This window comes from Egretta garzetta, unplaced genomic scaffold (assembly GCF_000687185.1).
Source record: "Egretta garzetta isolate BGI_Z169 unplaced genomic scaffold, ASM68718v1 scaffold287, whole genome shotgun sequence".
NCBI classification, from domain to species: Eukaryota; Metazoa; Chordata; class Aves; order Pelecaniformes; family Ardeidae; genus Egretta; species Egretta garzetta.
This window is the reverse complement of record NW_009260435.1, coordinates 12,644,920-12,667,913: the sequence shown is the minus strand read 5'-3', so window position 1 is coordinate 12,667,913 and position 22,994 is coordinate 12,644,920. Positions and strand designations below refer to the sequence as shown.

At 37.0% G+C, this 22,994-nt stretch overlaps 1 protein-coding gene across 4 annotated transcripts; it reads right to left on the bottom strand.

Moving 5' to 3' along the window:
• Positions 1-14: 14 nt before the first annotated feature.
• Positions 15-22,773, bottom strand: GABPB1 (GA binding protein transcription factor subunit beta 1). 4 transcript variants are annotated; one of them, XM_035899336.1, is made up of 9 exons: positions 22,703-22,773; positions 16,480-16,587; positions 15,417-15,584; positions 14,767-14,961; positions 13,508-13,655; positions 13,044-13,157; positions 7,918-8,103; positions 6,504-6,619; positions 15-1,630 (listed from the first exon to the last, which is right to left on the bottom strand). In XM_035899336.1, exons 2-9 carry the CDS (start codon positions 16,585-16,587, stop codon positions 1,478-1,480), a joined length of 1,188 nt encoding a protein of 395 aa, XP_035755229.1. In that variant the 5' UTR covers positions 22,703-22,773; the 3' UTR covers positions 15-1,477. The 4 variants fall into 4 exon arrangements, with proteins under 4 accessions (XP_035755229.1, XP_009642329.1, XP_009642330.1 ...); XM_009644034.2 differs by lacking the exon at positions 22,703-22,773 and adding an exon at positions 16,928-17,409; XM_009644035.2 differs by lacking the exon at positions 22,703-22,773 and adding an exon at positions 16,928-17,408 and having other exon boundaries at positions 16-1,630; positions 13,544-13,655.
• Between the last annotated feature and the right edge of the window lie 221 nt (positions 22,774-22,994).

The window sequence follows — 22,994 nt, the reverse complement described above, 5'->3', positions numbered from 1 at the left end:
ATCTTACAAAAAAGGAAATCTGCACAGTAGTTCAAAATTTAATGTAACACAGCACTGAACAATCTTAAGGCAGCTCAGTCTAAGCACAGGACTAGAAGCCAGAAACTCCTGAGATCTGTTCCCAGGACTACCACATATTCACGTGGTCTTGGGCCAGTCATTTAACACTCCCTGTGTTGCACTTATACCAGTTATAAAATTGAGACAATAACACTCACTTACCTGCCTCAGGCAGTACAGTAAGGGTTCTTTAAAAGATTTTACAATGCTCTGAAGATGTAATGTGCTATATAAACCCTAAGGATAATAGATCACTGCACAGACACACACAGACACCGTATCACAGTGAAGAACAATGATGCCAGGTAATAACAGCATCACTACAACATAAAAAAATTACTTGTCCAATTGCATAATTAAAATGCAAAAGTCCATTTAGAAAAAATGTATCACTGAAATAATTTCAAGGCTATTGGGGAAAAAGAGATCAATAGGAATATTCTAAAAGAACTACTATTTGTGTTTCAGTGGAGACATTCTTTTCTATTCATTACTGAACTTTAAAATGTTTGTACAGGAAAATCGTAAGACACACAAAGTGAAGTTTCAATGCCTCCACTATCAAAATTTGAATTGTGTCTAATATGTAAATTCAGATTTTTTTTGTTCTTTTTAGTTACAAATTACATTCTTCCAAGAAATATACCATCCACAATAAAACTGGCTGCTAGCTTACTTCAAATGACCTATAGGCTAAACATTTTTCTCATAATTTTTCTCATCTTTGCTGAAAAATACCTATGCAAGATGTTTGTGTAGAAATTATAAAAACATGCAGCATATGTACAAACTGAAAAGTTTAAAAAATATTAGCTTCATATACATGTAAGTCTACTTGGATATATCTGAAATTAAATATAAAAATTTCACCACCTAAAATTAAAAAAAAAAACCAACCAAAAATGGTTTTCAGAAAATCTGAGACAACTACTTAAAGCTGTACAAAGATTTCCACCTGGAAATGTCTTATTCAGAGAAGTTTAAGTTGTTACCATGTAGAAATAACTGTTAATTAATTTTGTCACATAATTCGTCTTCAAGATGTCAGCTTAAATCAACATCACCCTTAAAACTGTTCTGTTTTTCAGAAGTTAGATTCATACTAAAATCAAAAATTTCACAAAAACATTGGCTTCCCGTGTTTCTGGATCCCTTCAAAAAGATTTATCAACTCATTTTGAAACTGTAAAAAAAACAACTATTTACAGTATTTCATTTTAAATACTTTTCACAATTTCTAAATTTCAGAGTTTTTATGTTACAAGAAATTCATCAGAGCTCACGGCGTAAGTCCAGTTATCAACTTGTAGCATCTTCTCTATCATGTAATCCTGTGTCTGTACCTATATAGCGTACAGTTCAAGATTGTACTGCAGGTTTTTGAAAGTAACAGGCTTTGCAGTATGTTCATTTTTTATTAAACAGCTTCTTTATTAGTCTGGAGGCGGTTCATTGCCTCTAACTTCTGCCGATAGGCCTCTGCTTCTTGTTCTTTCTTTAGAAGCTGCTGACGATATTTTTGTGCTTCTCTGTTTGCCTCATCCAGCTGTTTCTGAAGAGTTTCTCTTTCCTATTAGAAACAGAACCAGCAATATTTTGTCAAGTATGTATCAAACGCAAGTTAAAATGGCAAATACTTTTCCTTTACATGCAATACCAAGTGTTAGGGTATCAGGTAGAAACTGTTTGGTTCTTACTCTGGCAAAGCTATATGAATGCTGCCGTGTAAACTGGACATGAACTATCACAGCAGACAACTCCCTACAATACAGCTTGAACTGTAAATATAGGAAATGCAAGTTTCTTTAGCTGCAAAGATACCAAGCACATTTTCATGGAAAAAGTGAAATAAAGAAATGGAAGCATGGTGATCAAATACTACCATAATATATTAACACTTCTCCAATGATTCAATTCCCCTTGTTATGTTTTTAAATTGGAATCCAGTCTAACAGGATTGTCCCTTTCTGTTGTACTTCTAATCAGACAGTGTAATGAAAAACTGTTACCTAACAACAGTTTGCACTGGGAAGTGACAGCTGCCCAGTAACTGAAATAGACATAGAACTGGTTTCTAAGTGAAGTGATCCGAAGCAATTGATACTGTGCAATCCAGAGGTATAATTGCATCCCAAAGGACAGCACATTTTTATGAATTAACAGGCATTTAGCTAGATAAGTTTTTTCAATTCAAAAGGAGTAACTTAATGCTCCATCCTGCATTGAAGTTTGTTGGGGATGTCTATAAAACGGTTTCCAAGCAAAATAATATGGGGAAATGCCACTTCCTATGAAGCTGCCTTAGGAACTAAGGAGAATGTATTTCTATCTCCAGTGACGTAGGTACTGTCATTTTGTTTGATGCTGCACTGAGCCCAATTGAAAAAGCAATTTTCCTGGAAAAGAGTTTTGTTTTGATCTTCAACCAAATACCATTTCATTAAAGTGCATCATACTTTTATGAATAAGGTGGTATTTAATTTCAAATCATTCTTTCCACTGTAGTTGTTAAGTAGCCACAGGAGGGAGGTTGCCAGACAAGCGAGCAATCTCCCAGGAAAACAAAACTCTTATCAAAAACTGAGGCCCAGTGAAAGTAAGTTGCCATTTCACCTTATTCCCATCCCAGTAGTTCAGTATCACATTCCCATTTATTACCTCAAACAGTTGTTAAGAGTTTCATCCCCCACATCCCCATAACAGCATCCCTATTCTTCACCTCTTTGATGCACTCACATATTTTCATGGTCAGAGCCTGAAAATACAAAATACTCTGCCTCCCTTCTACTTGCTACTGTTCTCAGTACTTGTCACAGTCACATTTAGCAGTCACATGCTGTGCTGAATGTGCTGGAATATAATGACATAGGTGATGAGATCATTGCTAACAGCAGCATCTGTATAGCAAAAACAACAGGTGAAGGAGAGATGTTATTAACAGGTTATAAGACTAGCTATAATACAGAACAGAACAAACTCCATTAAGTGTAACATGATTTTACATAGGGCTTTAAGAGCTGAAGGAAGTTAGCTAGGGTTTGCTTCAATTGGAGCATATGCCGATAAAATGATAGCTCATCTGATCTTGCTGACATATATGAAAAGGAAGCTCAGCTTCCACCTCTGAAAATTTGAATTCTGCTTTTTAAGCAACTTTATGAATGGACAACCCATGTAGCAACTAGAATGACGAATGCCAAATGAACGGTAGAGCCTACATCTCAAAGGATCTGATATACACCAATGATTTTCCAGCACCAGTCCAACCAAAACATACTGCTATTTCTGTAAGTTATTTATGTGGTTTAAGGGGAGCCAACAGCTTATGTAAAACAGCCTCCTGGAGTAAAAAGTTGGTGAAAAGAGCTACAAGACAATTCTCAGGGAAGCAGTCAGATCAGTTGATCCTGCTACATGTGGAAAGCAACCCTTCCCTCTTGAGGGCACTCAGCTCGGGGATATCCTGAGATGGGTGTTATCTATCTGTCACATAAAAAAACCCATCAGCAATCTACCCTTGGCAAGAAGCAAAGCTGCTCTGTCTACTGGGCTGCAGAAGAATAAGAACCACCAGTAGCTCACTGACCAGTGGTTCTGCAACGCATTACAAAAAGCTATGGAGTGCATGCAGACTGCAAACACTTAGGGGTGGAGAAGTTCTCAGACCACATCTTACGAGTATTTCCCACAGAAGAAAGAGCACCATGTACCCATAAGGAGTATAGCACATTAAGGAAAGGATAGAAAAAAAAAAGGAAAAAAAGTAAGTCTCAGTGGCAGACACAAGAAAATAAAACTAGTATCTACCAGACAGACTAGCAATTCAAAGCAACTAATAGGTGTAGTTTTTAGTCATAGTCCTCACATAAACAAAATGAGTTAAGGAATTGAGGCCAAGTATACTGTCTAATTAGGCAGTGGAAAGAAACTAGTGCTTCTAGAAGAGCAATGCAGATCTACAGTGGACTGAACAGTGAAAATTGGTTCTTTAAATTTGACATCTAGACTATATCTGGTCTATTAATTTCATCAAATCCAGAAAGTGTTCTTCAGGTATTTTTCAGAACACAACTGAAAGTGTTCTAAATTATCTGAAGTCCTTTTGTATCAGTATAAAAACCTACCCAGCTAAAAATCAAATTAGAACATTTCTTAAGATCACTCAGGATCCTGTATTTTATCAGGAAATTTTCTTCATTACATGTAACTTTTCTTAATAGTCTACATATTGACAATAGGGGCACCCATAACTAAAATAACCAAACCAAGCATTCTTTTTAACAACAGAAAAATCAGGGATATGAATTCACTAATATAATACATTTACAATTTTTTTTTTTAGTCTAATGAAATGATGTCCTGGTTCTAATGCGTGTCACCATTCAAACATGCAACATGGGAAAACCAGTCAAATTATAGAATGAAAATGAAAGTCACTGTATGTTAATGAATTATGCATGAAAATGAAAAACGGTATCTGTGAGACAGGGGTTTTTTTGCTGCCATCCTATGCTTAAAATACCAAACTGTTTAGGAAATTTGCTGTTACTCTTCAAAATGAGCTGAAATGTTTGAACTTAACAGACCCAAAAGAGAAAAATTAAAAACCACCACTACAGCTTTAGTCGTTCACAATACTTTCACAGGAAAGTTTGTCACCTCACATGAATGGGAAGATGTTCAACTTAAAAACTTTCAAACTACAGTTAAGTGTTCATACACTATGAATTTAAAACAGCTGAAGAAAGCACTCTTAGCCTTGATTGATTCAAGCCTTTAAAATGAAATAAAGGAGTCAATATGAGGCAAAGAAACCAAACAATAAAGGTTTTCTACATTAAAAAATATTTTCATGAGAGAGGGGTCCCATTCCCTCCAAATTCAAGTATCTACCACTTTCTGTGATGAAGTTTGAAGTGAGCCAACTTTACGTGCACTTCTTTAATGTCCCTGTTCCAAAGTGAGGTAGCACCATACCCCTGTGAGCCACAATAAGGCTCCTGAAGTCAACTGGCCTCCACACAGAGGCAGAGGTCTGCACGCGCATTTCCAGTTGTACAGGCAGGGACAAAGTCAGTCATTAAAACTTGCACTTTAAAGTAAAGATAAAGTAACTAATTTAAACCAACTTCTTTCAATATTTGAGGCGCGTTTAAAATAGAATTGAAACTGGCAATCCCCTTAAAAGAATTATTTGTACTGTTATACCAACTATCTGTAATTAGGAACAGGTCAATTTATTCCTTAACCAATCTAGAGGGGTTTTTTTTTTCCTTTACCTAACAGAATTATTAAAATACTTAAGGAAACGTAATTTCCTTTAGGAATAATTCAGGCAGATGTTTAAAAGTGTGAACAAAAGAAATGCTTTTATTGTAACAGTAATACATTTTAAAAAATGCAGCAAGAAAATTTCAACTGTCATGATAATCTGTAATGACCATAAAGCTGCAAAGGCCAAAAATATTTGATGTGACAACTTAGGGACAGGGAAAGCAAGTGATGAAAGGTGGTAATTATTGTTATTAGACATGGATGGATAACATATAGCACATACTGTACAATAAAAAAGTATTCAATTAGGCACAATTTGATAACATAAACAGAAGTTGGGGAATACAACCTTTGATAAATGAAATATGATGGAGTTGACAAAATGAGAACTTACAGCCTAGTCAAGGCAGACAGCAATTTTCATAAACTTTTGACCAAGACCGGTCAGCACAGTTAGAAGTAACAGAAGAACGAATGAGATGGTTGACCTATTGTGGTTAATATAAAAAAAACCCTGTAATTTTAAAGTAACAGCTACATCTATTTGTCATACATAAAAAGAAAAGCACTCTCAATGTTGTTAGGTCTTCTGCACTATAATTTAAAAAAACCGGGATGGTGCAAAGATGTGTAATAATAAACTGCTCCAGAATTAAAAAAAAAGACAGATAAAAATTGACAAACACAGAATCTTACTGTTTCACATTTCCATTAACAGTTATCTAGATATCATGAATGGAAAGGAAACATTGCTAAAAATATTATCTCACAATCAGGACAAACATATGGTCGTAACAGAAAGATGAGGGTACAGTACTCTCATTCACTGCTACCGGAAAGAGTAAAGTTGCTCGATAATATATTGGTACCTAGTCTTAAAAACTAGCTAGTGATCTTGAAGGAAAAACAAAAAAATTAAGTTATCAAATACTTAAACAAGTGTCACTTTTATGTGCACGACCAGAGGATGAAGCAAATAGCCCTCCTATATTCTTTTTACAACAACTTTGTGATGAATTCCAGTAACATGGGAGACTGAACAGGTTGTTTCACACACTTTGCTCTGTGGTAACACAGAAATTAAACTCTAGAATGACACAAAATACCCACAACTAGATACTCAGTGCTGAACGCTCTGGTTAACACATATCACGTAACATACTCCTTACTTCTATTTCTGCAGACTCCACACGATTTTCAACAATCTCAATGCACTGTCTCTTCACTGGCGGTTCTTCGCTTATCACAGTTTCTTCAGCAATGTCTGTTGCTGGAACTGTTAATACTGAAAACGTATTTGTAAATATAAATACATTTACTTCAAACAAAATTTGCACTACATAAAATTCATATAGTTAAGTAATTTTATTAACAGCAATAAAATGCGAAGACTTTTCCTTATGAAAACAGGGCTATATAATAAAGTGCATTACAAAGTCAATACAGGGAAAACTTACTAAAAACTTTAGCTGTACTAAAGAATTTTAAAAGTCTTTATTGCTAAGGTCTACAACAGTTAGCTGTCACTGTGGCGTATCACTGCTGTTTTTCAGAGAGTAAAGACAGTGAACTGCAGCAGTTACTAGTCTGTCATTCCTGTAACTTATGTAGCAGACCATCTCCTTTATAATGTTTCTTAAGCAAATACTAAATACAAAACTGGCTTTTGATTTTGATTAATTAGAACTCATTAGATAATCTGAAAACCCAGTAGTTATTAACCTTGGAGGAAAAAATTAGGGATCTAAAGAAATTCATACCCTAATTTACTCATGCAATTTTCTGACTTATTTAAATGCTGTGACTGTCACTTCAATTACTACCTACACACATTCATGCTTTCTCATAATGAGCTGTACTTGTTCAGACAGACTGCAAATGACATCATTTGTCTCCAGTGTACAACTCTTCAAGCTCCTCAGGAAGAAACCAGAGAAGGAATCATTTTTGTCTAAATAGTAGTGGCAGAGCATCTTTAAAAGAAACCACCCAAAACACATGCATGTCACAAAACAGCACTTAATTCACTAGCAGCTTCCACAAACAAAGTACATAGGCCCAACAGGACAACCTCTGTCACCCTGGCTTCACTGGTTCTGCCACTGGTCCTCTAAAACCTCAAGAATCTAAGACTTGGCTTTTTGTTCTGTTAAGAACACACTCCATGAGACTTGCACAGCTTGCTTCATGTGTCAGATTTCTAAATCCAAATTTCACCTCCCCACAATTTTTCTAGCAATGCAACAGCATAAGTATTGGAAGAAGGCTCATTACTCCATCTTCTAGTTTTTGTAACAAGTTTGCAAGAATCAAGTTTATTGAAGGCAACACAAGTAGTTATAATTTTTCCCTTAAATGTCCCATTTCTCTTCCATACAGTTTAGAAATTCTTCCATTCTTTCTCCTAATGCAGAGACTCAGCTTACACGTGGTAAACTCCTTGAACCAAAGTGGCTCATGTCTCTGAGCCTTTTGCAGTATAAGAATTCAAAGATGTATTTAAATTGATAATGACACAAAATTGTCCAAGCTATTTGCACCTAACAAGTTCCTCAAACTCAAACCGTACAAGTTTCCACTCACCTTGCTGTCCATCTGGCATGGTCACAATGATTGGTTGCCCTATTCCACTGGTTGGAATCGAGTGCAGATTACCAAGCTGAATGCCATCTGTAACTATAGTAATAACTTGCTGACCTCCAGAACTGACAACTTGCTGAATAGCGCCATCCACAGATTCTGCAGTCACCACCTCTTCTGTGGCCACAACTATCAACAGATTAGTAAAGGCATTAAGTCAATTTATAAATTAAAGCTTTATGATTTCAAATGCATTTTGGTACAAAATTCTGGAAAAAAATTTCTTCCATGTCTTTTAACATTTGATCCCCAAATTAATGTGTTACTAGACATTATATTGTTAATAGAAATCTTTCAACAGGCCAACATAAACCACTAACATTTTGAAACTTACATGCAACTCTGTCCTGGTTTGCCTTGCTCAATATAATAATTCTTTTATTTAGCATGTTTCTTAATAGATACACCCCACTCAAAACTAATGTTTTGGGTTCAGTGTTGACATGGCAGCAAGAACAAAAGTTGGTTTTAAGAACACAAACAACTTTTCCATTGTACACAATCTGGACTAAGCTATACTAATAGCAGAATTAAAAAAAACAAAAAGCAAAAAAACCAAAAAAACCAAAAAACTTGAAATACTAGCTTGAAGCTACTTCTCAACCAGTGCCTTGCCAGGTGTACCTCAGGACCCAGCCCTGATTTCTCTGCTTACCATAATGGTCTTCAAGAGAGTAACAGACTGAAGGACCTCTAGAGAATCTTAAAAGTTTTGTCTGTACTACATGGGTACTTCAAACACAACCACAACTTTATTTATTATACAAAGCATGAAACAGACTAAAGGAAAAGTTCTGCAGAGCTGACATTTTTACAAAGGAGAAAGATAAAGCTAAAAAAGTAAAATAAACATTGTATGTATATAATTTTATAGGTAAAAGTAAAAATAAAAAAAAACCCAGCTCAGCTAAATACTTCAAATTCATGATTCGGTAATGAGTATACAGCATGAACTGTCACAGTTCTATATTACAACTGTTAGTCAAGGTAAGCAAGGGAAAGACTGCATTCAGAACTACAACACATATCACAGCTTCCACTGTACACTGTATCTGCGGTCTCGCACCACCTTTTTTTTTTTTTAAAACAAGAAGATACTGAAACAAAAAGCAAGATCACTAGCTGCACAATCAAAGAATTTCAAGCACACTAACTCTGTACTTTATTTTCAATTTGTCAGGGTAAAAGCAAAGCCTTTGATTTAAATAACAGATATTAGAGTGCTTTCTATCTACAGAGATGAAATTAAAACCCTATAGACTGTGTTGTGATGCTTGAGATGAGAGAAGGTAGATAAAACCCTGAAGCTTTCATCTTTTAAGGTAATTACAGTATAACACACACAAAAATCACTCTGTAGTTCAGATAATGACTGCAGTCATTGCCTTTTGAAGATCTTTATGTTCAGAGATTACTGTCCTACAGCACTGCTTAAATATTCAGTGTTTATTCAGTAAACCAAAACAGTAAGTCCTACATGAATAACTGGTGTTATATTGAACTTGATTTGGCTTCCAAGTACAGACGCAGCAGTAAGAAAGACCACTGTCACCAAAAAATCCAAGTTGCAAGTGCCAATACTAGCTGCTGTGGCAAATGGCTCTTATCTTTTCAAACTCAACGTTAGGGTTTTAGTTCTGGAAGGAAACATTATTAGGACTTCTTCAGACCTTGAAAGGAAAAAGGAGATTTTGTCTAAAAAGAAGTTATTCTATATAAAAGAAGAATATCCCAAATAAATACAGTCCTTATTCCTCCCTCACTCTCCTTCTGCATCTATATCCATATCATCACTAGTTACCACACTACTTCATGTGCTGAAGGAAAGCTGAAGACATTTAAAACAGCAGAAGTATTGTTTTCAAGAAGTTCTATTAACATGCATTATATTCTTCTGCAGTGTGTGCAGCGGGAGAACACCTGCACATGCAGTAAGACATACACCTAATTCCAACATAAGCACACCAAATACTGCACTCCAAATACAAATCTTAAACCAGATTTTTCTCTAATCCAACTCTGAGTCCATACATACATTATGCACCACATTTATGCGTAACATTCATGTCCTCATATAAACTTCATTTGAGCAACAATATAAAAAAAGCATGATTCTATTCAGCTCCAGTAAAAAGCACCTTTCTTTCTTCAGTCTTGCAAAATTGATGTGTATTTAACTGTAAGACATGAGGAACTAGGGGGCAGAGATCAGGGTAGAATTAACTTGGAAAGAGGAGAAAAACCCAGATAGACACAATAAAAGAGGCAGAACCTACATAGGTGCTTTGTCCAAGTTTATACAGTCTTAAATACAGGAGGCTAAATACAAGCTAAGAGCCCAAACCAAAATTATCAATCCTACAGTTCTTGAGAGTATTTATAAATGGATCTTTCACAAGATGAGCACAAAGAGAAGGGGTTTTTTTTTCTCATTGTTTTTTTTTATTTTTGTTGAACACATATACTACTGATGCACAGATGACAAAAAGCTGCTTTTGTATTCTTCACACTTCATAAACTATTAAAGGTGTAAGAACCCAGGAAATAATTTGCAGACAGTAAGATTCTGCAAGATTGCCCATGCATCTGCATAAAAATCAAAGCAGAAGAACTGAAATAAACAGGAGGGTGAGGTATGATGCATACTGCATTACTGAAGGTGGGAAGCTACTGCATCAAGACTTCAAGCTTGTTCCTTCTGACCTGCCATCTCCTGCCTCCTCTCTTAACAATTTTTATCTACAGTGGTTTACTGACATGTAATGTTAAGTTATGCTGCACCACTGCAAGGGTAGGGCCATGAAACAGGAGAATGCTCTGTTAGTTACCAAAGTCTGTCTACCACTGAGTCCAGAGACACATTCAATGCTCTGTAATCCCATGCAATCCTTTCTTGAATTTCTCTCTCCCACAATTACATCTGCGTTTCACCGAATAATTGATTGAAAACATCAGCAGCTTCTTCTGTAATGAAAGGCACTGTATTCTGGTTTTGAATCATCCACTTCACTTGCAATAGTTAAATGTCATAAAATACTATAGCTGTACTTAGGTACAGCTTTGAGAAGTAGTAGAAGAAAAGAGCTGTATTAAGAAGAAATCCTGCAGGACTTCAAAATACTTAGAGATGAAACCTCAGGCATATGTTGGCATGCAGTTGTCATGCCAGCAAGTCTGAGAGTACAGAACTCTTCTGTATTTTCAGGGAAAACTGTGTCCTTAAAAATTATGTCATCTGTAGAGCTGAATTCCATGAGAATTTTTAAGTACCAAAGACTTCGGCTGCGTGAAGTATCTCAGTTCTGTAAAATTTATCATACTGACCATCACTGACAAAAAAGCAAAATAAATTAATTTCTTTAGAACTGTGTTCAGAAAAATTCACGTTACCAGAAGCATCATAAATCCTTGATCGACAGAGGGTTGCTGCTCTCCATAGTGATCTCCAGTCATTGGCTTTGAAGTTAGGCTCATCTTGCTACACATCACATCCCTCAAAATCTCAAGCTAACTTGGGAATAAGGCTATAGTGCTATGTGTCAGTATAGTAAGTACTATAAATACTAAATCAACAATAAAACTATCTAGCCTACTGTAAAACTCCAGTAGCTACAGACATATCACACTGCCTGAGAAAACTGGGGAGCAATGTATGCAAAACAGCACTGAGCAAATAAAATATGCATGAAATACTTTACAGCTCTCTTCAGAAAGCCAAGTCTCCACCAAAACACCTTTTGGGACTCCCAGAATAACAGAAGCTTTTATTCAAGTACACCATATAGCCTACTTCAGAGACAAAACCCAGGGATTTTTATGTCCCAAAGCTAGCTATCAAAGAATTAACATAGCACTTGACCTCCTAAATGCTAGTTTTACCTCATTTTTTTATGCAGTGACAAGATAATAACACACACCGTAATTGGAAAATACGGTCTGAAACAGTTTAGTGGCATCCTCTTGTAAAGTAACTTTCAATAATTCAGAAGCTTTTGATCACATTTTAACTTTATTGTAGATGTTATTACAATTTGCTTAAATTATAAAAGTTCTTTTCTGTGCTTGTATCTCTTTCTCAAACCTGTTAATGGTAATGACTAGTCTTTATAATCCACTTTGATTAGAAGACTCCCAACTGCCATTTCTTTACTTTGCATATTGAAATGAACAGAAGTGAAACTGTACATAAAGCAAGCACCACATTATTCAGAAAGAATAGAGAAGGATACCCAGGGCAACTTTCAAAAGCATGGAACCTTGAGCAAAGGTTTTTTCAGATAAAGCAGTACCTGGCAAAGATCCAGGGGGCAGGGGTGAAGGGGTTTTGTGTTAAGAAAGAGGAATGCAAGACTTTGGAACTAGGGGCAATGGAATTCCTTGTGCCTTTCTGGCTTCTTGTCATGGCCTTACGGAATAAAGGAGCATGCATACAGCTGCAGTGAGGGATGCAGGCTGCTTCTTCCTGGGAGAACAATAATGTATTGCTAGGCTTACATTTACCTGAAGTGCCATGACAGCTACCAGCCTGAAGTGGGACATACTAATCACTACACATTGTAATAAATGCAAACAGAATGCCTCAGTGTTGGAAAGGAGACCCATAGACATTCTAATGGGCAAACTGCATATTAAGATCACCAAATATTCTTGTGCCTTTTGAGTGAAAGATTAAGAAAACTGATGACGAAATGCGCGCAAACAACACTGGGGGCCATTTCCCAATATTTAACAGAAAGGAGCATTCAAAGAAAACATTCTCCCACAGAATGCAATTAGACTGTATGTAGACTAAGATGTGAATTCAACCTCCTGAATTATGCTTGCTTTCAGCAAGATGAATGCTACTCACATTAGGCACAGAAATACCAGTTGTGGTCAGAAATCTTATTAAGAAATAATTGTACATATGAATCTGGCTACCTTCCAGGTGAAAATAAAGGAAAAATGTTGTTCATGCTGAAAAAAAGAAGGAAGATTGTAATCTCATTTCTATATGAACTGCATCTCCAGAAGCGCTAGTTATGTACTGTTAGTTTTTTAAATGAGGTCAAATAATTTTGCTTTCTAACCTGGTGTTTCTGAGGAATTAGACAGTGGAGCTGATGCTTCTGCTAAAGCTGCCAACGTGGCTAATACTGACGTCGATGAATTTCCAAACTGTACAGCAGACACTCCTGTTTCATCTAGTAGGATGAAAAATAAAGTTAGCTTGTAAATTTAAAACCAGTGAAGGCCCTTTTATTATTATTATTGCACCAAAGCTTCTAACACACACTCCATACTCAGCAACATTCTGCTATACCAAAGTACTGTTCTGAAATCAAGTTTGTTAAGCAAATATAACTTCTGGTAATTTATCTCTGTGAAGGCTGTTGTTTTTAAGTACCTAGATATTTCCAACACAAAAAACACTGAGGAGGAACATGGTAGCTACTCTATTCTTACCACTGTTTTTCCTTAAGCCTTTTCACTAAATGGTGAAAATCAATTAAAGTATAAAATCCCAGTAGCTATCCTATAGGCATCTAAATACCTGTTCCATTTGATGTATTTGCAGAAGATACCAGACCTGTTAGGTTCACCACCCCTCCAGGTCCAATGATGAACTGCGGTGTTGCTGCATGTATTGTCACAGTGTCCGGACTCTCTGGATTCGTATTGATTTGGTTCTGCATTGCAATCTAGGAGACAAAAGTAGTAACATCATCCCAATTGTAGGTATAAAGAACTTACCTACCTTGTAAGAACTAGAATTATTGCACATTCCACTCAAACAGGGAGGATCTCCCTCATTATACTCATGCAACATACACACATTGTGTCACATCTTGTGCTCTCTGTAAATACATGAGGAACATTTTTTTGGGGCTGAAATCTAAAGACAAAAGGTCTGCTGCAGTGAGAGAATGACACACTGCTACCTCTCCTTAACATTTGTGAAAACAAAGAGGACCATATAAAGAGAAAGCCCTTTTGTAGATGAGCAAGTTCAAGTATCTACAACAAAGGCCTGAAGAACCAAGACTGCTGTGGCAGCTACATGCCATGAACATCAGCTATGACAGTTTAGTAATTGCCATGAATTGTAGATGGCGTTCTTTTTTTTTGTCTGTCTGAATTATTATTGACTTTTATTTACTATATCCTTTCTGCAATGAAGAGGAGGAGAAAGGAACAGAACAGAAGTTCATACAATTCAAGATGTAGGGGAACAACAGATTTATACAGCGGCATAATAGTATTTTTCATTTGCTTTCTACTCTTTTCTCAATAATGCTCAGCCCTTAATTTGCCTTTAAGAACCCTATTGAACAGTAAGCACACATTTCCATGGAAGTATCTATTATAACCTTGATCCCAATCACTTCTCCAACAATTCAATCCTAGTTTTTCTAACACTTGAAAAAGTGCCATCTCTTCTCTCTTCTCCTGAACTCCAATTGTTAGGAAAATAACATTCATATATGAAGCTCATTGAACACTAGGGTATAGTGGCAGAGTAGGGAGTTAAGTTTTATACCTTGCTTGTGAAGACTCCTTCTAGTTCTGTGTACTACAACAAATTTAAGAAAATAAAGAACACTTATCCTTGAATTTGGAGGTGGTGAAAATACTCCTCGGCCAACTGATGTTTACTAACATGATCTCATTTCCATGTCATGAACTAAACTGGAGTTTAGCATTATCAGTCAATACATGGTCTCACAGCTGGTATATTAAAAGCTTAGTTTATCCCACGCGTAAACAAGAACTTTGCTGTAAGTTCCCTTAACATCATGAATCAAAAGTTACCTGTAATATTTCTGCAAGGTCTTCATTTCCATTGTCTACTGCAATATCTAATGCCGTTTTGCAAAATTTACTCTGAGCATGAACATCTGCTCCGTACTTTATTAAGAGTTCTACAACTTCTTGGTGGTTATGTTCAGTAGCCCAGTGAAGTGCAGTCATTTTGAGCATGTCCTTCGCGTTGACATCAGCACCGTGCTACAAACAAGATCATTGCATAAGCTATGTCATTAGAAGTATCTGAATTAAATAATGCCAGTCACAGAATGGAGCCCAGAATTGTCTTTCTCCAGCAGTAATGTCCTGTTATCTTACATTTACAGATTTATTACAAGTACTTCAATCTAACTACGAAATAAATTATTTACCTTGAAGGATTAAAGAATCCCTAAAACATAGCTAGTCTTGCTTCTAAAAGTTGTTACTCACACAATGTCAAATTAGGAAGTAGTCTTATTTTGAAACAGCAATAAGTAATTTACCTGAAAACATGTCTTTCACTCTAAACGAAATTACGGTTTAACAGGAAAACAAAGCACCCAATGCAATTCATTTAATTTCAATGTTAGTTTCATGACTAAAAGGACATTTGATCATAAACAATTGTAACATCCCCACCTCAGACCTTGTTTCAGCAGTACCTTAAGTCTTACCTTAAGTAAGACTTCTACTATGCTGGCATGGCCTTCTGATGCTGCCATGTGTAATGGAGTTCTGTCCACTTTGGTTCTGGCATCCCGACTTACACCTGCTCGCAGCAACACTTCTGTTGTTGAGTAATGTCCGTACTGTGCTGCTAGATGAAGTGGAGATGTTCCCAACTGTAATGGAACAGAAAAAGTGGAGTTTTAACAGATGTCAGTATGAAGTATTTCTTCTTATTCTGGAGCTATCAAACTCAGGTGTCAGGCCACCACTTCAAAATCATTTTCCCTTGCAGTCTCAAGGAAAGAAGCTGTCAGGGCTTTTACAGAGCATGAAGAGGAAAAAAAAAAAAGTTCCATTTTTTTTCCCCCCAATAATCAGAACACATTAAAACCAGCACACTAGAAATGACTTTTTGAGGTCTGTGCTATGTTTTTTCTGTCTTTTCGAGGTGTGATGTTTCAAGGGGCCTAACCCCATTTTTAGTGTTGGTCAACATGCCACACTAACATTGGAGGGGACCTCTGGAAGTTGTTTAAGTCCAATCTCCTGCTCCAAACAGAGACAACTTGAAAGTTAGGTCACTAAGTAGATTAAGGCTCTTAAGGGCTTGTAAATACCCTAGAATTTTAGGTGCCTGACCTCCCTATAAAACCTATTCAAAAATAGGCACTGCCAAAAGACAACTCAGAGCCCCTATGTCAGGGAATTCTCAGCTGCACGTATTAAGTAGTTGGGACTGCTTTCTTAATTCAGACCTCTTACCATACTAAATGCATAAACACAGTAACTAGGAGGATGATTGCTGCTTCCTTTCATTAATCATTCCAGAGTTCATCTTAAAAGCCACCGAATGAGCTCATTCACAGTCTGTTACTAAAATCGTTAGGAGGTCATATGAAAAAACAGACAACTTTAATTTCAAATTAGACATTAGATGATGTGACTGCAGAATTCCAAGAAGAAACTCCCAAGGCTTGCAGTACAAATTCTTAACTGTAATAATCCTATTTTCTTCTTCAGGTGAGAAAAGTAAGAGGCTTTACCAAACACTGCAAAAGTTTTCATTACCCAATCTGTGGTAAAAGGCGCTCCATTTGCCATCAAAATGCGAACTTCGTCATCTTGACCTGCTCGTGCAGCTTCTAAAAGCTTCTTTCCCAAATCTACTAGTGACATCTAGTGAAGGACATAAAGGAATAGAAAGAAAAAAATATCAACATTAATACTATCTTACATATACAAATGCTGCTGTCATTTTTTCAATTATTATTTCTGAACTACTCTTAAAACTTCAAAAACTGGAGTTGGTATTTCAGCCATGAGAACAAGCTTTATTGATTGCAATAAGCAGCTTGATCTTAGAATTATTTTTGTCAGTCAAACAGAACTGACACTGGGGTGAAGGTTTCAGTATTACAATGCTGTAACCATAGCAGCTCCAAACTTTTATCGAACTGAATTTAAACTGAACTGGATGCACATTTCTTATAGCAGAAAGTGGTTTATAGGCTCTTACCTGATACCGCAACCTGCTGCAGCTTTGTCCAGCTTTCAAATGGTACTACATCGTGGCTGCTATGACACACAGCCAAGGGCACTACATTCACTTATTCAAAATGCCTGTATGTATTTAAAAGGTACCACTATGTAAACGCACTTAGATAGATATGACTCACACTTCTGACATCTTGTCCATCACAATCACTCCATTTTGTTCACCCTAATAACTTCTGTATTCCCAGCTACAAAATGACATAACAGGCATATATTATTGTACTATTTGCATCAGCTATATGAACTAAAATGTCTGCCTGAAAACAAACTTTACTACCTGCTTCAACTGTCTACAGTTACTAAAAACATGTTAAGTTGGACTGAGACGTGACCCAGATGCTAGATGAAAAACTTTCACATCATCTTTAGATAATCACCCTTTTACAGCGCTCAGAGTTCCATATAATACAGAGCACACAAAACTGTATGTAGACAAATGACACCCATCTATGTTTCTGTTGCATCAAAGATTTCCTATTACAACACCTTTTTAAACCCACTCTATTTCACACTTGCTATTAACTTTGTTCAGTAAAAAGAAAATTTAGAGCTAAACCATTAACTCATGCTACTAACCAAAAAACATCATTAACTTTTTAGCCCTATACCTATGTTTTCCACTACCAGGATGCTAAGAATGGAATTACTTTCATCAGTTTGGTTTCCAATCACAAGCAAAGTTAAGCCTATATTACTAATAACAGCAGTTGCAAGGCCAATTTTCTACACAAAGTTAGAGTATATCAGTTCAGGAACAAATTCCAATGGGATAGTTTTTTATCTCTTTTCTTAAACATATACTTCTGTCACAAAACCAATATGTTTAGAAAGTTCTCTGCACCTGGCTCAACCGGTAAAATCTGTGTGGTATATTGCTCAATAAGCTGGAAGCTATTGACTTTGGAAGAAATTAGAAAGGAAGACGGAAATACTGCAAATGCAGAACTTCAACGTGTATCAGCAGAGCCACGAACTGGAGCAGATTACCTCTTTGTCTACAGAACTGACTGCAGGCAGCAATATCCCCTTCACCAAGATAATACTCCATTTATGTCCATCCTTCTAGTACACATGGACATGTTGATTTGTCTCCAGCCAGAAAAGGGAAGAGGAGCAGGAAGGTGGCAGAACAGGACAAATACTGACAATGGGAAAAGGAAGGAAAAAAGGAGCACAGTCAGATGCAGAGGAAGGGACAACAGCTGACTCTCTTCCATAAAGAAAAAGAGCAAAATAGAAACAGGAATAGAGAAAATACTATCCCAGTTAAAGGGAAACACTAGGAGTAATGATATAAAACAGTAATAGGACGGAGAGGGCATTTGGCAAGTGCAGCAGTGAAATGAAGGAATAGAGCACTCCTATAGGGCACCCTTTTTTTTTTTTTTGGCAGGAGGAGAGACAATTTAATAAGGAAAAAAGCACAAATAGACAACACACATTTTTTTCTGGTGGTCTAACCACATCAAGATCCTCAGAAGCAAAAGGAAAGACAAGAATTCATTTTCCTTATATTTATTTTTGTTTTAAACACCAGTAGAGAAAAGGAACTAATAGAGTCTCCTTTTGCAATTACAGAAATTGAGGCTGGACGGGACCTCTCAAGGTCACCTAGTTTGATCTCCCAGTCAGAGCTGGCCCAGCAGGCTCGGGCTGTGCAGGGCTTGGTCCTGCTGGGTTTTGAATGTCTCTTTGGATGAACATTCCAACACTTCTTCAGCCTCATTCAAGCATCTGACCACCCTCATGGCAAGAGCTGCCTTCTGTCTTTATCCACAAACAAAAAAAGCCTTGATGACAAGCTTATACTTGATGTCTGTTAGACAACAAAAATAGGCAAATTAAATTACAGTCTGTACATTTAACAACTACACCTATTGAGAACTCACTGACATCTATACTGATGAAATAAACTGCACAGTTGTTACCAAAACCCTATGCAGAAAAATCAAGCAGCAAAAAAAATTCTATTATGGTGGCCTGCAAAATACAAGTCTCACTCCCAGGAGACGTTAGGGACAAACTTCAGCCTGAGATCGACACCTTTTCAGAGTCTCTCTGAAACACTACTGCTGAGCACACTGTCAGAGCGACAGTAGATCAGTTCTCATCTCAATGCAAAACTAAGCAGCACTGCACTACACTTAATAAGAAATGTTCTACTCAAGGAAAAAAAGAAGGGTGGGGAAGATAATACATGACATAACCTTCATTACTAGGTGTTACTTACATTAACCAACACTCTCTGGGTTGATATAAAGTGTTGGTATTTTAAACGAAAACAAAGCATCACAGAAATTTACGTATGTTTCATGATGTCAAATTTTAACCAGTTAAAACAACAAATTTATTTTAGAAACCAAGTAAAAGTTTCAGTTCTCACAGGGTACTTGAAAGCATGCTTGGGCCATCTAGTGGAAGAAAGTTAAAAACCTAGCAAAAATCACACAAACTCAAAAATTACAGAATATGTCAAAAATGCCCCAACAGCATCAACTGATGAGGCCTTTCCAACAGAAGACTCATGCACATCTAGCCACTTTTAACCAACAAATACTAGCATTCACAAAATTTCTCAAGAGTAGGCAATCGAAAGCTGATTTCTACTTGGCAGACCATTCCCAGGACCAGTACTGTAAGGTCGGGAAACCCTTGAGTAATAACATGCCCCACACTTCCCCCCATACTCTTCCACTGCTAGTACTGGAACATACTGAGAAAGGTCTGCAGTGTCACAATTTCCCTTTCCTCCCTTTCCAGAAAAATTCTTCAGCTGCTCTCTTTAGATCAGTTAGTCACACTGCCATAGCACAGCAGTACTATCAAAAGCAAAGTTCTATACGCAGTACAATAAAATATATTTAAAATTGAAGCAATATATCCATTTCAAAGCAGCACTCTTACTTAAGTACTGCTGCTACTCCATGTAGTGTTACAAATCAACTCTGCTGAACTGTGTTAGAGGGTACTCTTCAGTAACTGTGTCATTTCCATCAAGCTCAGCTAGCACAACAGCTGGGTAATGCTTTATAACAGGATTCTTTCAGACAATAAAAGCATCGCTGGCTCTGAAATAAAGTCTTGAGACTACTATAGTTATTCTTATGGCAATCCGAGTATGTTTTCAGACTTCTAACAGCTCCTACGCAACTGTATGAACAGAGGTGCTTGTCTACAGTTGAGTAAATAGGGAAGAGCTTCTGCTGGGTTTTGACTTCTTTGCACTAACCGCCTCCTGAACTTCCACATTTCATTACTGCAACACATTCTGTACAGTATCATTAGCCAGATGATACAATGAGCCGGTAATTAAAATTTACATCAAATTATTATTGCTATTTTACTTCTGTTCAATAGGAAATCATACTGCTTTTTTGTATCCATCTTAGATTTAAGTTTTTATACGTTCTGTAAAACTCCGAACATCATGCTGCTATCAGAGGGGTATGTAACAGCACCTAACGTGCGTTTAGGTGGAACTGTGTGCAAAATGGGCTCTGTGGGGAGGGAGAGGAGCTGAAAAACACGCAGCTTGGGAAGGCCACAGTCCCACACCACAGCCTACAGACAACAGAGCAGCAGAGAATGCAGTCCAAAAAAGATTGTTTGGCTTAAAATATTGCAGCACCTTTCAGACTGGTGTCCTGCCCCAAGGATCCTGGACCCAGCCTTTATTCCCCTTCTACTGCTGCAGCAGTGAACATCAGCCGGCCAAAATCAACAGGCACAAAACAGGTGTTGCAGAACACCTCCTAACATGGAGGTCTTGCAGCCAGCAGTGTACTTCTACCGAGGCATGCTCCTAAGGGAGATGTACTTACACTAGAAAAGCATGGACTGCACCAATGCAATTTACCAGAAGGTAAACTGAATTAACATACACCGTATCTACCACAAGGATTTGCAATCATTCCTAAAAACCCCAGGACAAAGTTCCAGAAAATGCTAATTAAACAGGTTTCCCTACTGAAGTGACATGCAGCAGAATCATACTTGGAGGACAGCATAAGCACCATCATCTCTCACACCCATTACATCTGGAAAAAGAATGCCTTTTTCAGAATGTCTTTTTCTTTCCACTATTTAAAAACAAACCCAAAACCAACAACCTGCTTCCCCAGACCCGATCTTCAGAAATGCTATCATCCTACTGATTTCTACTTGCACAGTATCACTAGAAATTTAGAATGGCAACTTCTAACTAATTTCATATGCCTAGTGAAACCAAGGTCAAAACCATTTTTAAGTACAGGGTATAAATAGTTAGCAGTAACTACTTAAATCTTTAATCAAACACCCAGTTTTGATCATTATTAGAATTGAAATAATAGGATCCCCTTGCTTTTTTTTTTTTTTTTTTTTTTTTTTTTTTTTAACATCCTGATATAACAGCACAATACTTGAACTCAGAACAACTCTTGAAAAAGTTGGGGGTTTTTTTTGCAACTTTTAAAGGAACCGGAGGGTCTGCGTTAAACCTAGGTGTATTTCCATGTGCTAGCATCTCCTGAAAACTTTGGTATGATTTTACCTTATGTATCATTTAATAGTGATTATAGCAACTTACATCGATAAACTCAAAAAGTTCCTGTATTGTTTCCTAAGGGAATCATAGCCTTCCAAACATATTTTGACAATGATTTCACATGTCATACTTCAAATCTTAATATAAATATCATAGGCTTAGAGTATCCACGCTTTATTATGATAATGAAAATTACACTAATATATTAATACCGGTCGACTTTAATTCCAGTCTTTCAACGTTCCTCTATGACTGTGTTGTAACTAAATTGTCTCTAGTTTGTTTAAACAGCAATGTGACCTTCATGCTGGACTATGTATGCATCAGATGAAAAAATCTCTGATCTGAGAAAAGAGATCAGAAAAGCAAACATATTGTTGAATAGCTTAGTGGTTAGGATAGTCAAGCCTGTATTTATGCAGGTCTGTCTTCCAATCAGGTTCATACATTAATTTAAATTAGCACCAATCATCAACGTAACTGCATTAAATAATGCAGATAGTAGAAAAGTCTTGTCCTTAAACAGGAGAGCACAGATTTGGTAATTATCTGCAAGAAAATGCAACAACTAAAAAACATTATTATGCAACAAGGGTGAACCGTTGGCACTGCCAACAAGCTACAAAGCTTACTCAGATAAGTCTGGCACTAGATACCAAAAAGGTTACATTACAGCAGCTATGATTGACATGAAGAATCTAAGGACTTGTGATGTAGCCTTTGAACTGTTCTACAGCCCTAAGATTATGTCTTAGATTAACTGAAACTTGGAAATATCCTCAAACAAAAAATCACCAGCCTCTCTAATTAAAGCATCTGTTTTATTATGAGGAATCTTCCTCGACAGTTTCCATCTAGCGCACAGGCCCCCAAAAAACTAGAAACAAACTGTTTTCAGCAAAGAAAATGGGTCACGAACAAGAGTCTACACCTAGCGTATGTTTATCTGCCATGTGTACTCCTAACCTTACACAGCAGACTTGTGTACCCCTACAAGTATTTCTACATGCATACACACTTCAACTACTTAGGCTTCAGAAGTCATTAATAATTTACAAAAACACATTAAGATAAAGTACTCCAAGGTGTACATTCACAACTTTTAGCACATTTACCTCTGTGGCATCTGCCATTAAACAGAAGCTACTTTAGTAAGCACGTTAAAGGACAACATACAATAGCTTTAAGTTAAAAACTCCAAAGACGTAATACTTCCTACAGGGGATTTCACTGTCGTGCTACCAGACAGCGTCTCACCAACAGAAAGTACTTGTGACTTCTAGCAGAGCAAATTAAAACGACAGTCCGAACACATCTCACCCCAGGTTTATGCTCCCACCACACGCTTTATTAAGAGTCCAAAGCAAGAGTTACAGGCTGCGGGTGAGGGACACTGCAGGGAAGGGAAGCGCTGCCCTCAGGGCACCTTTGGCGCCAAGCTACGGCACGCAGCTCAGCCGCCCCCGGGCCGTGACAGGAACCGGCCACCCCGCCCCACGCGAGG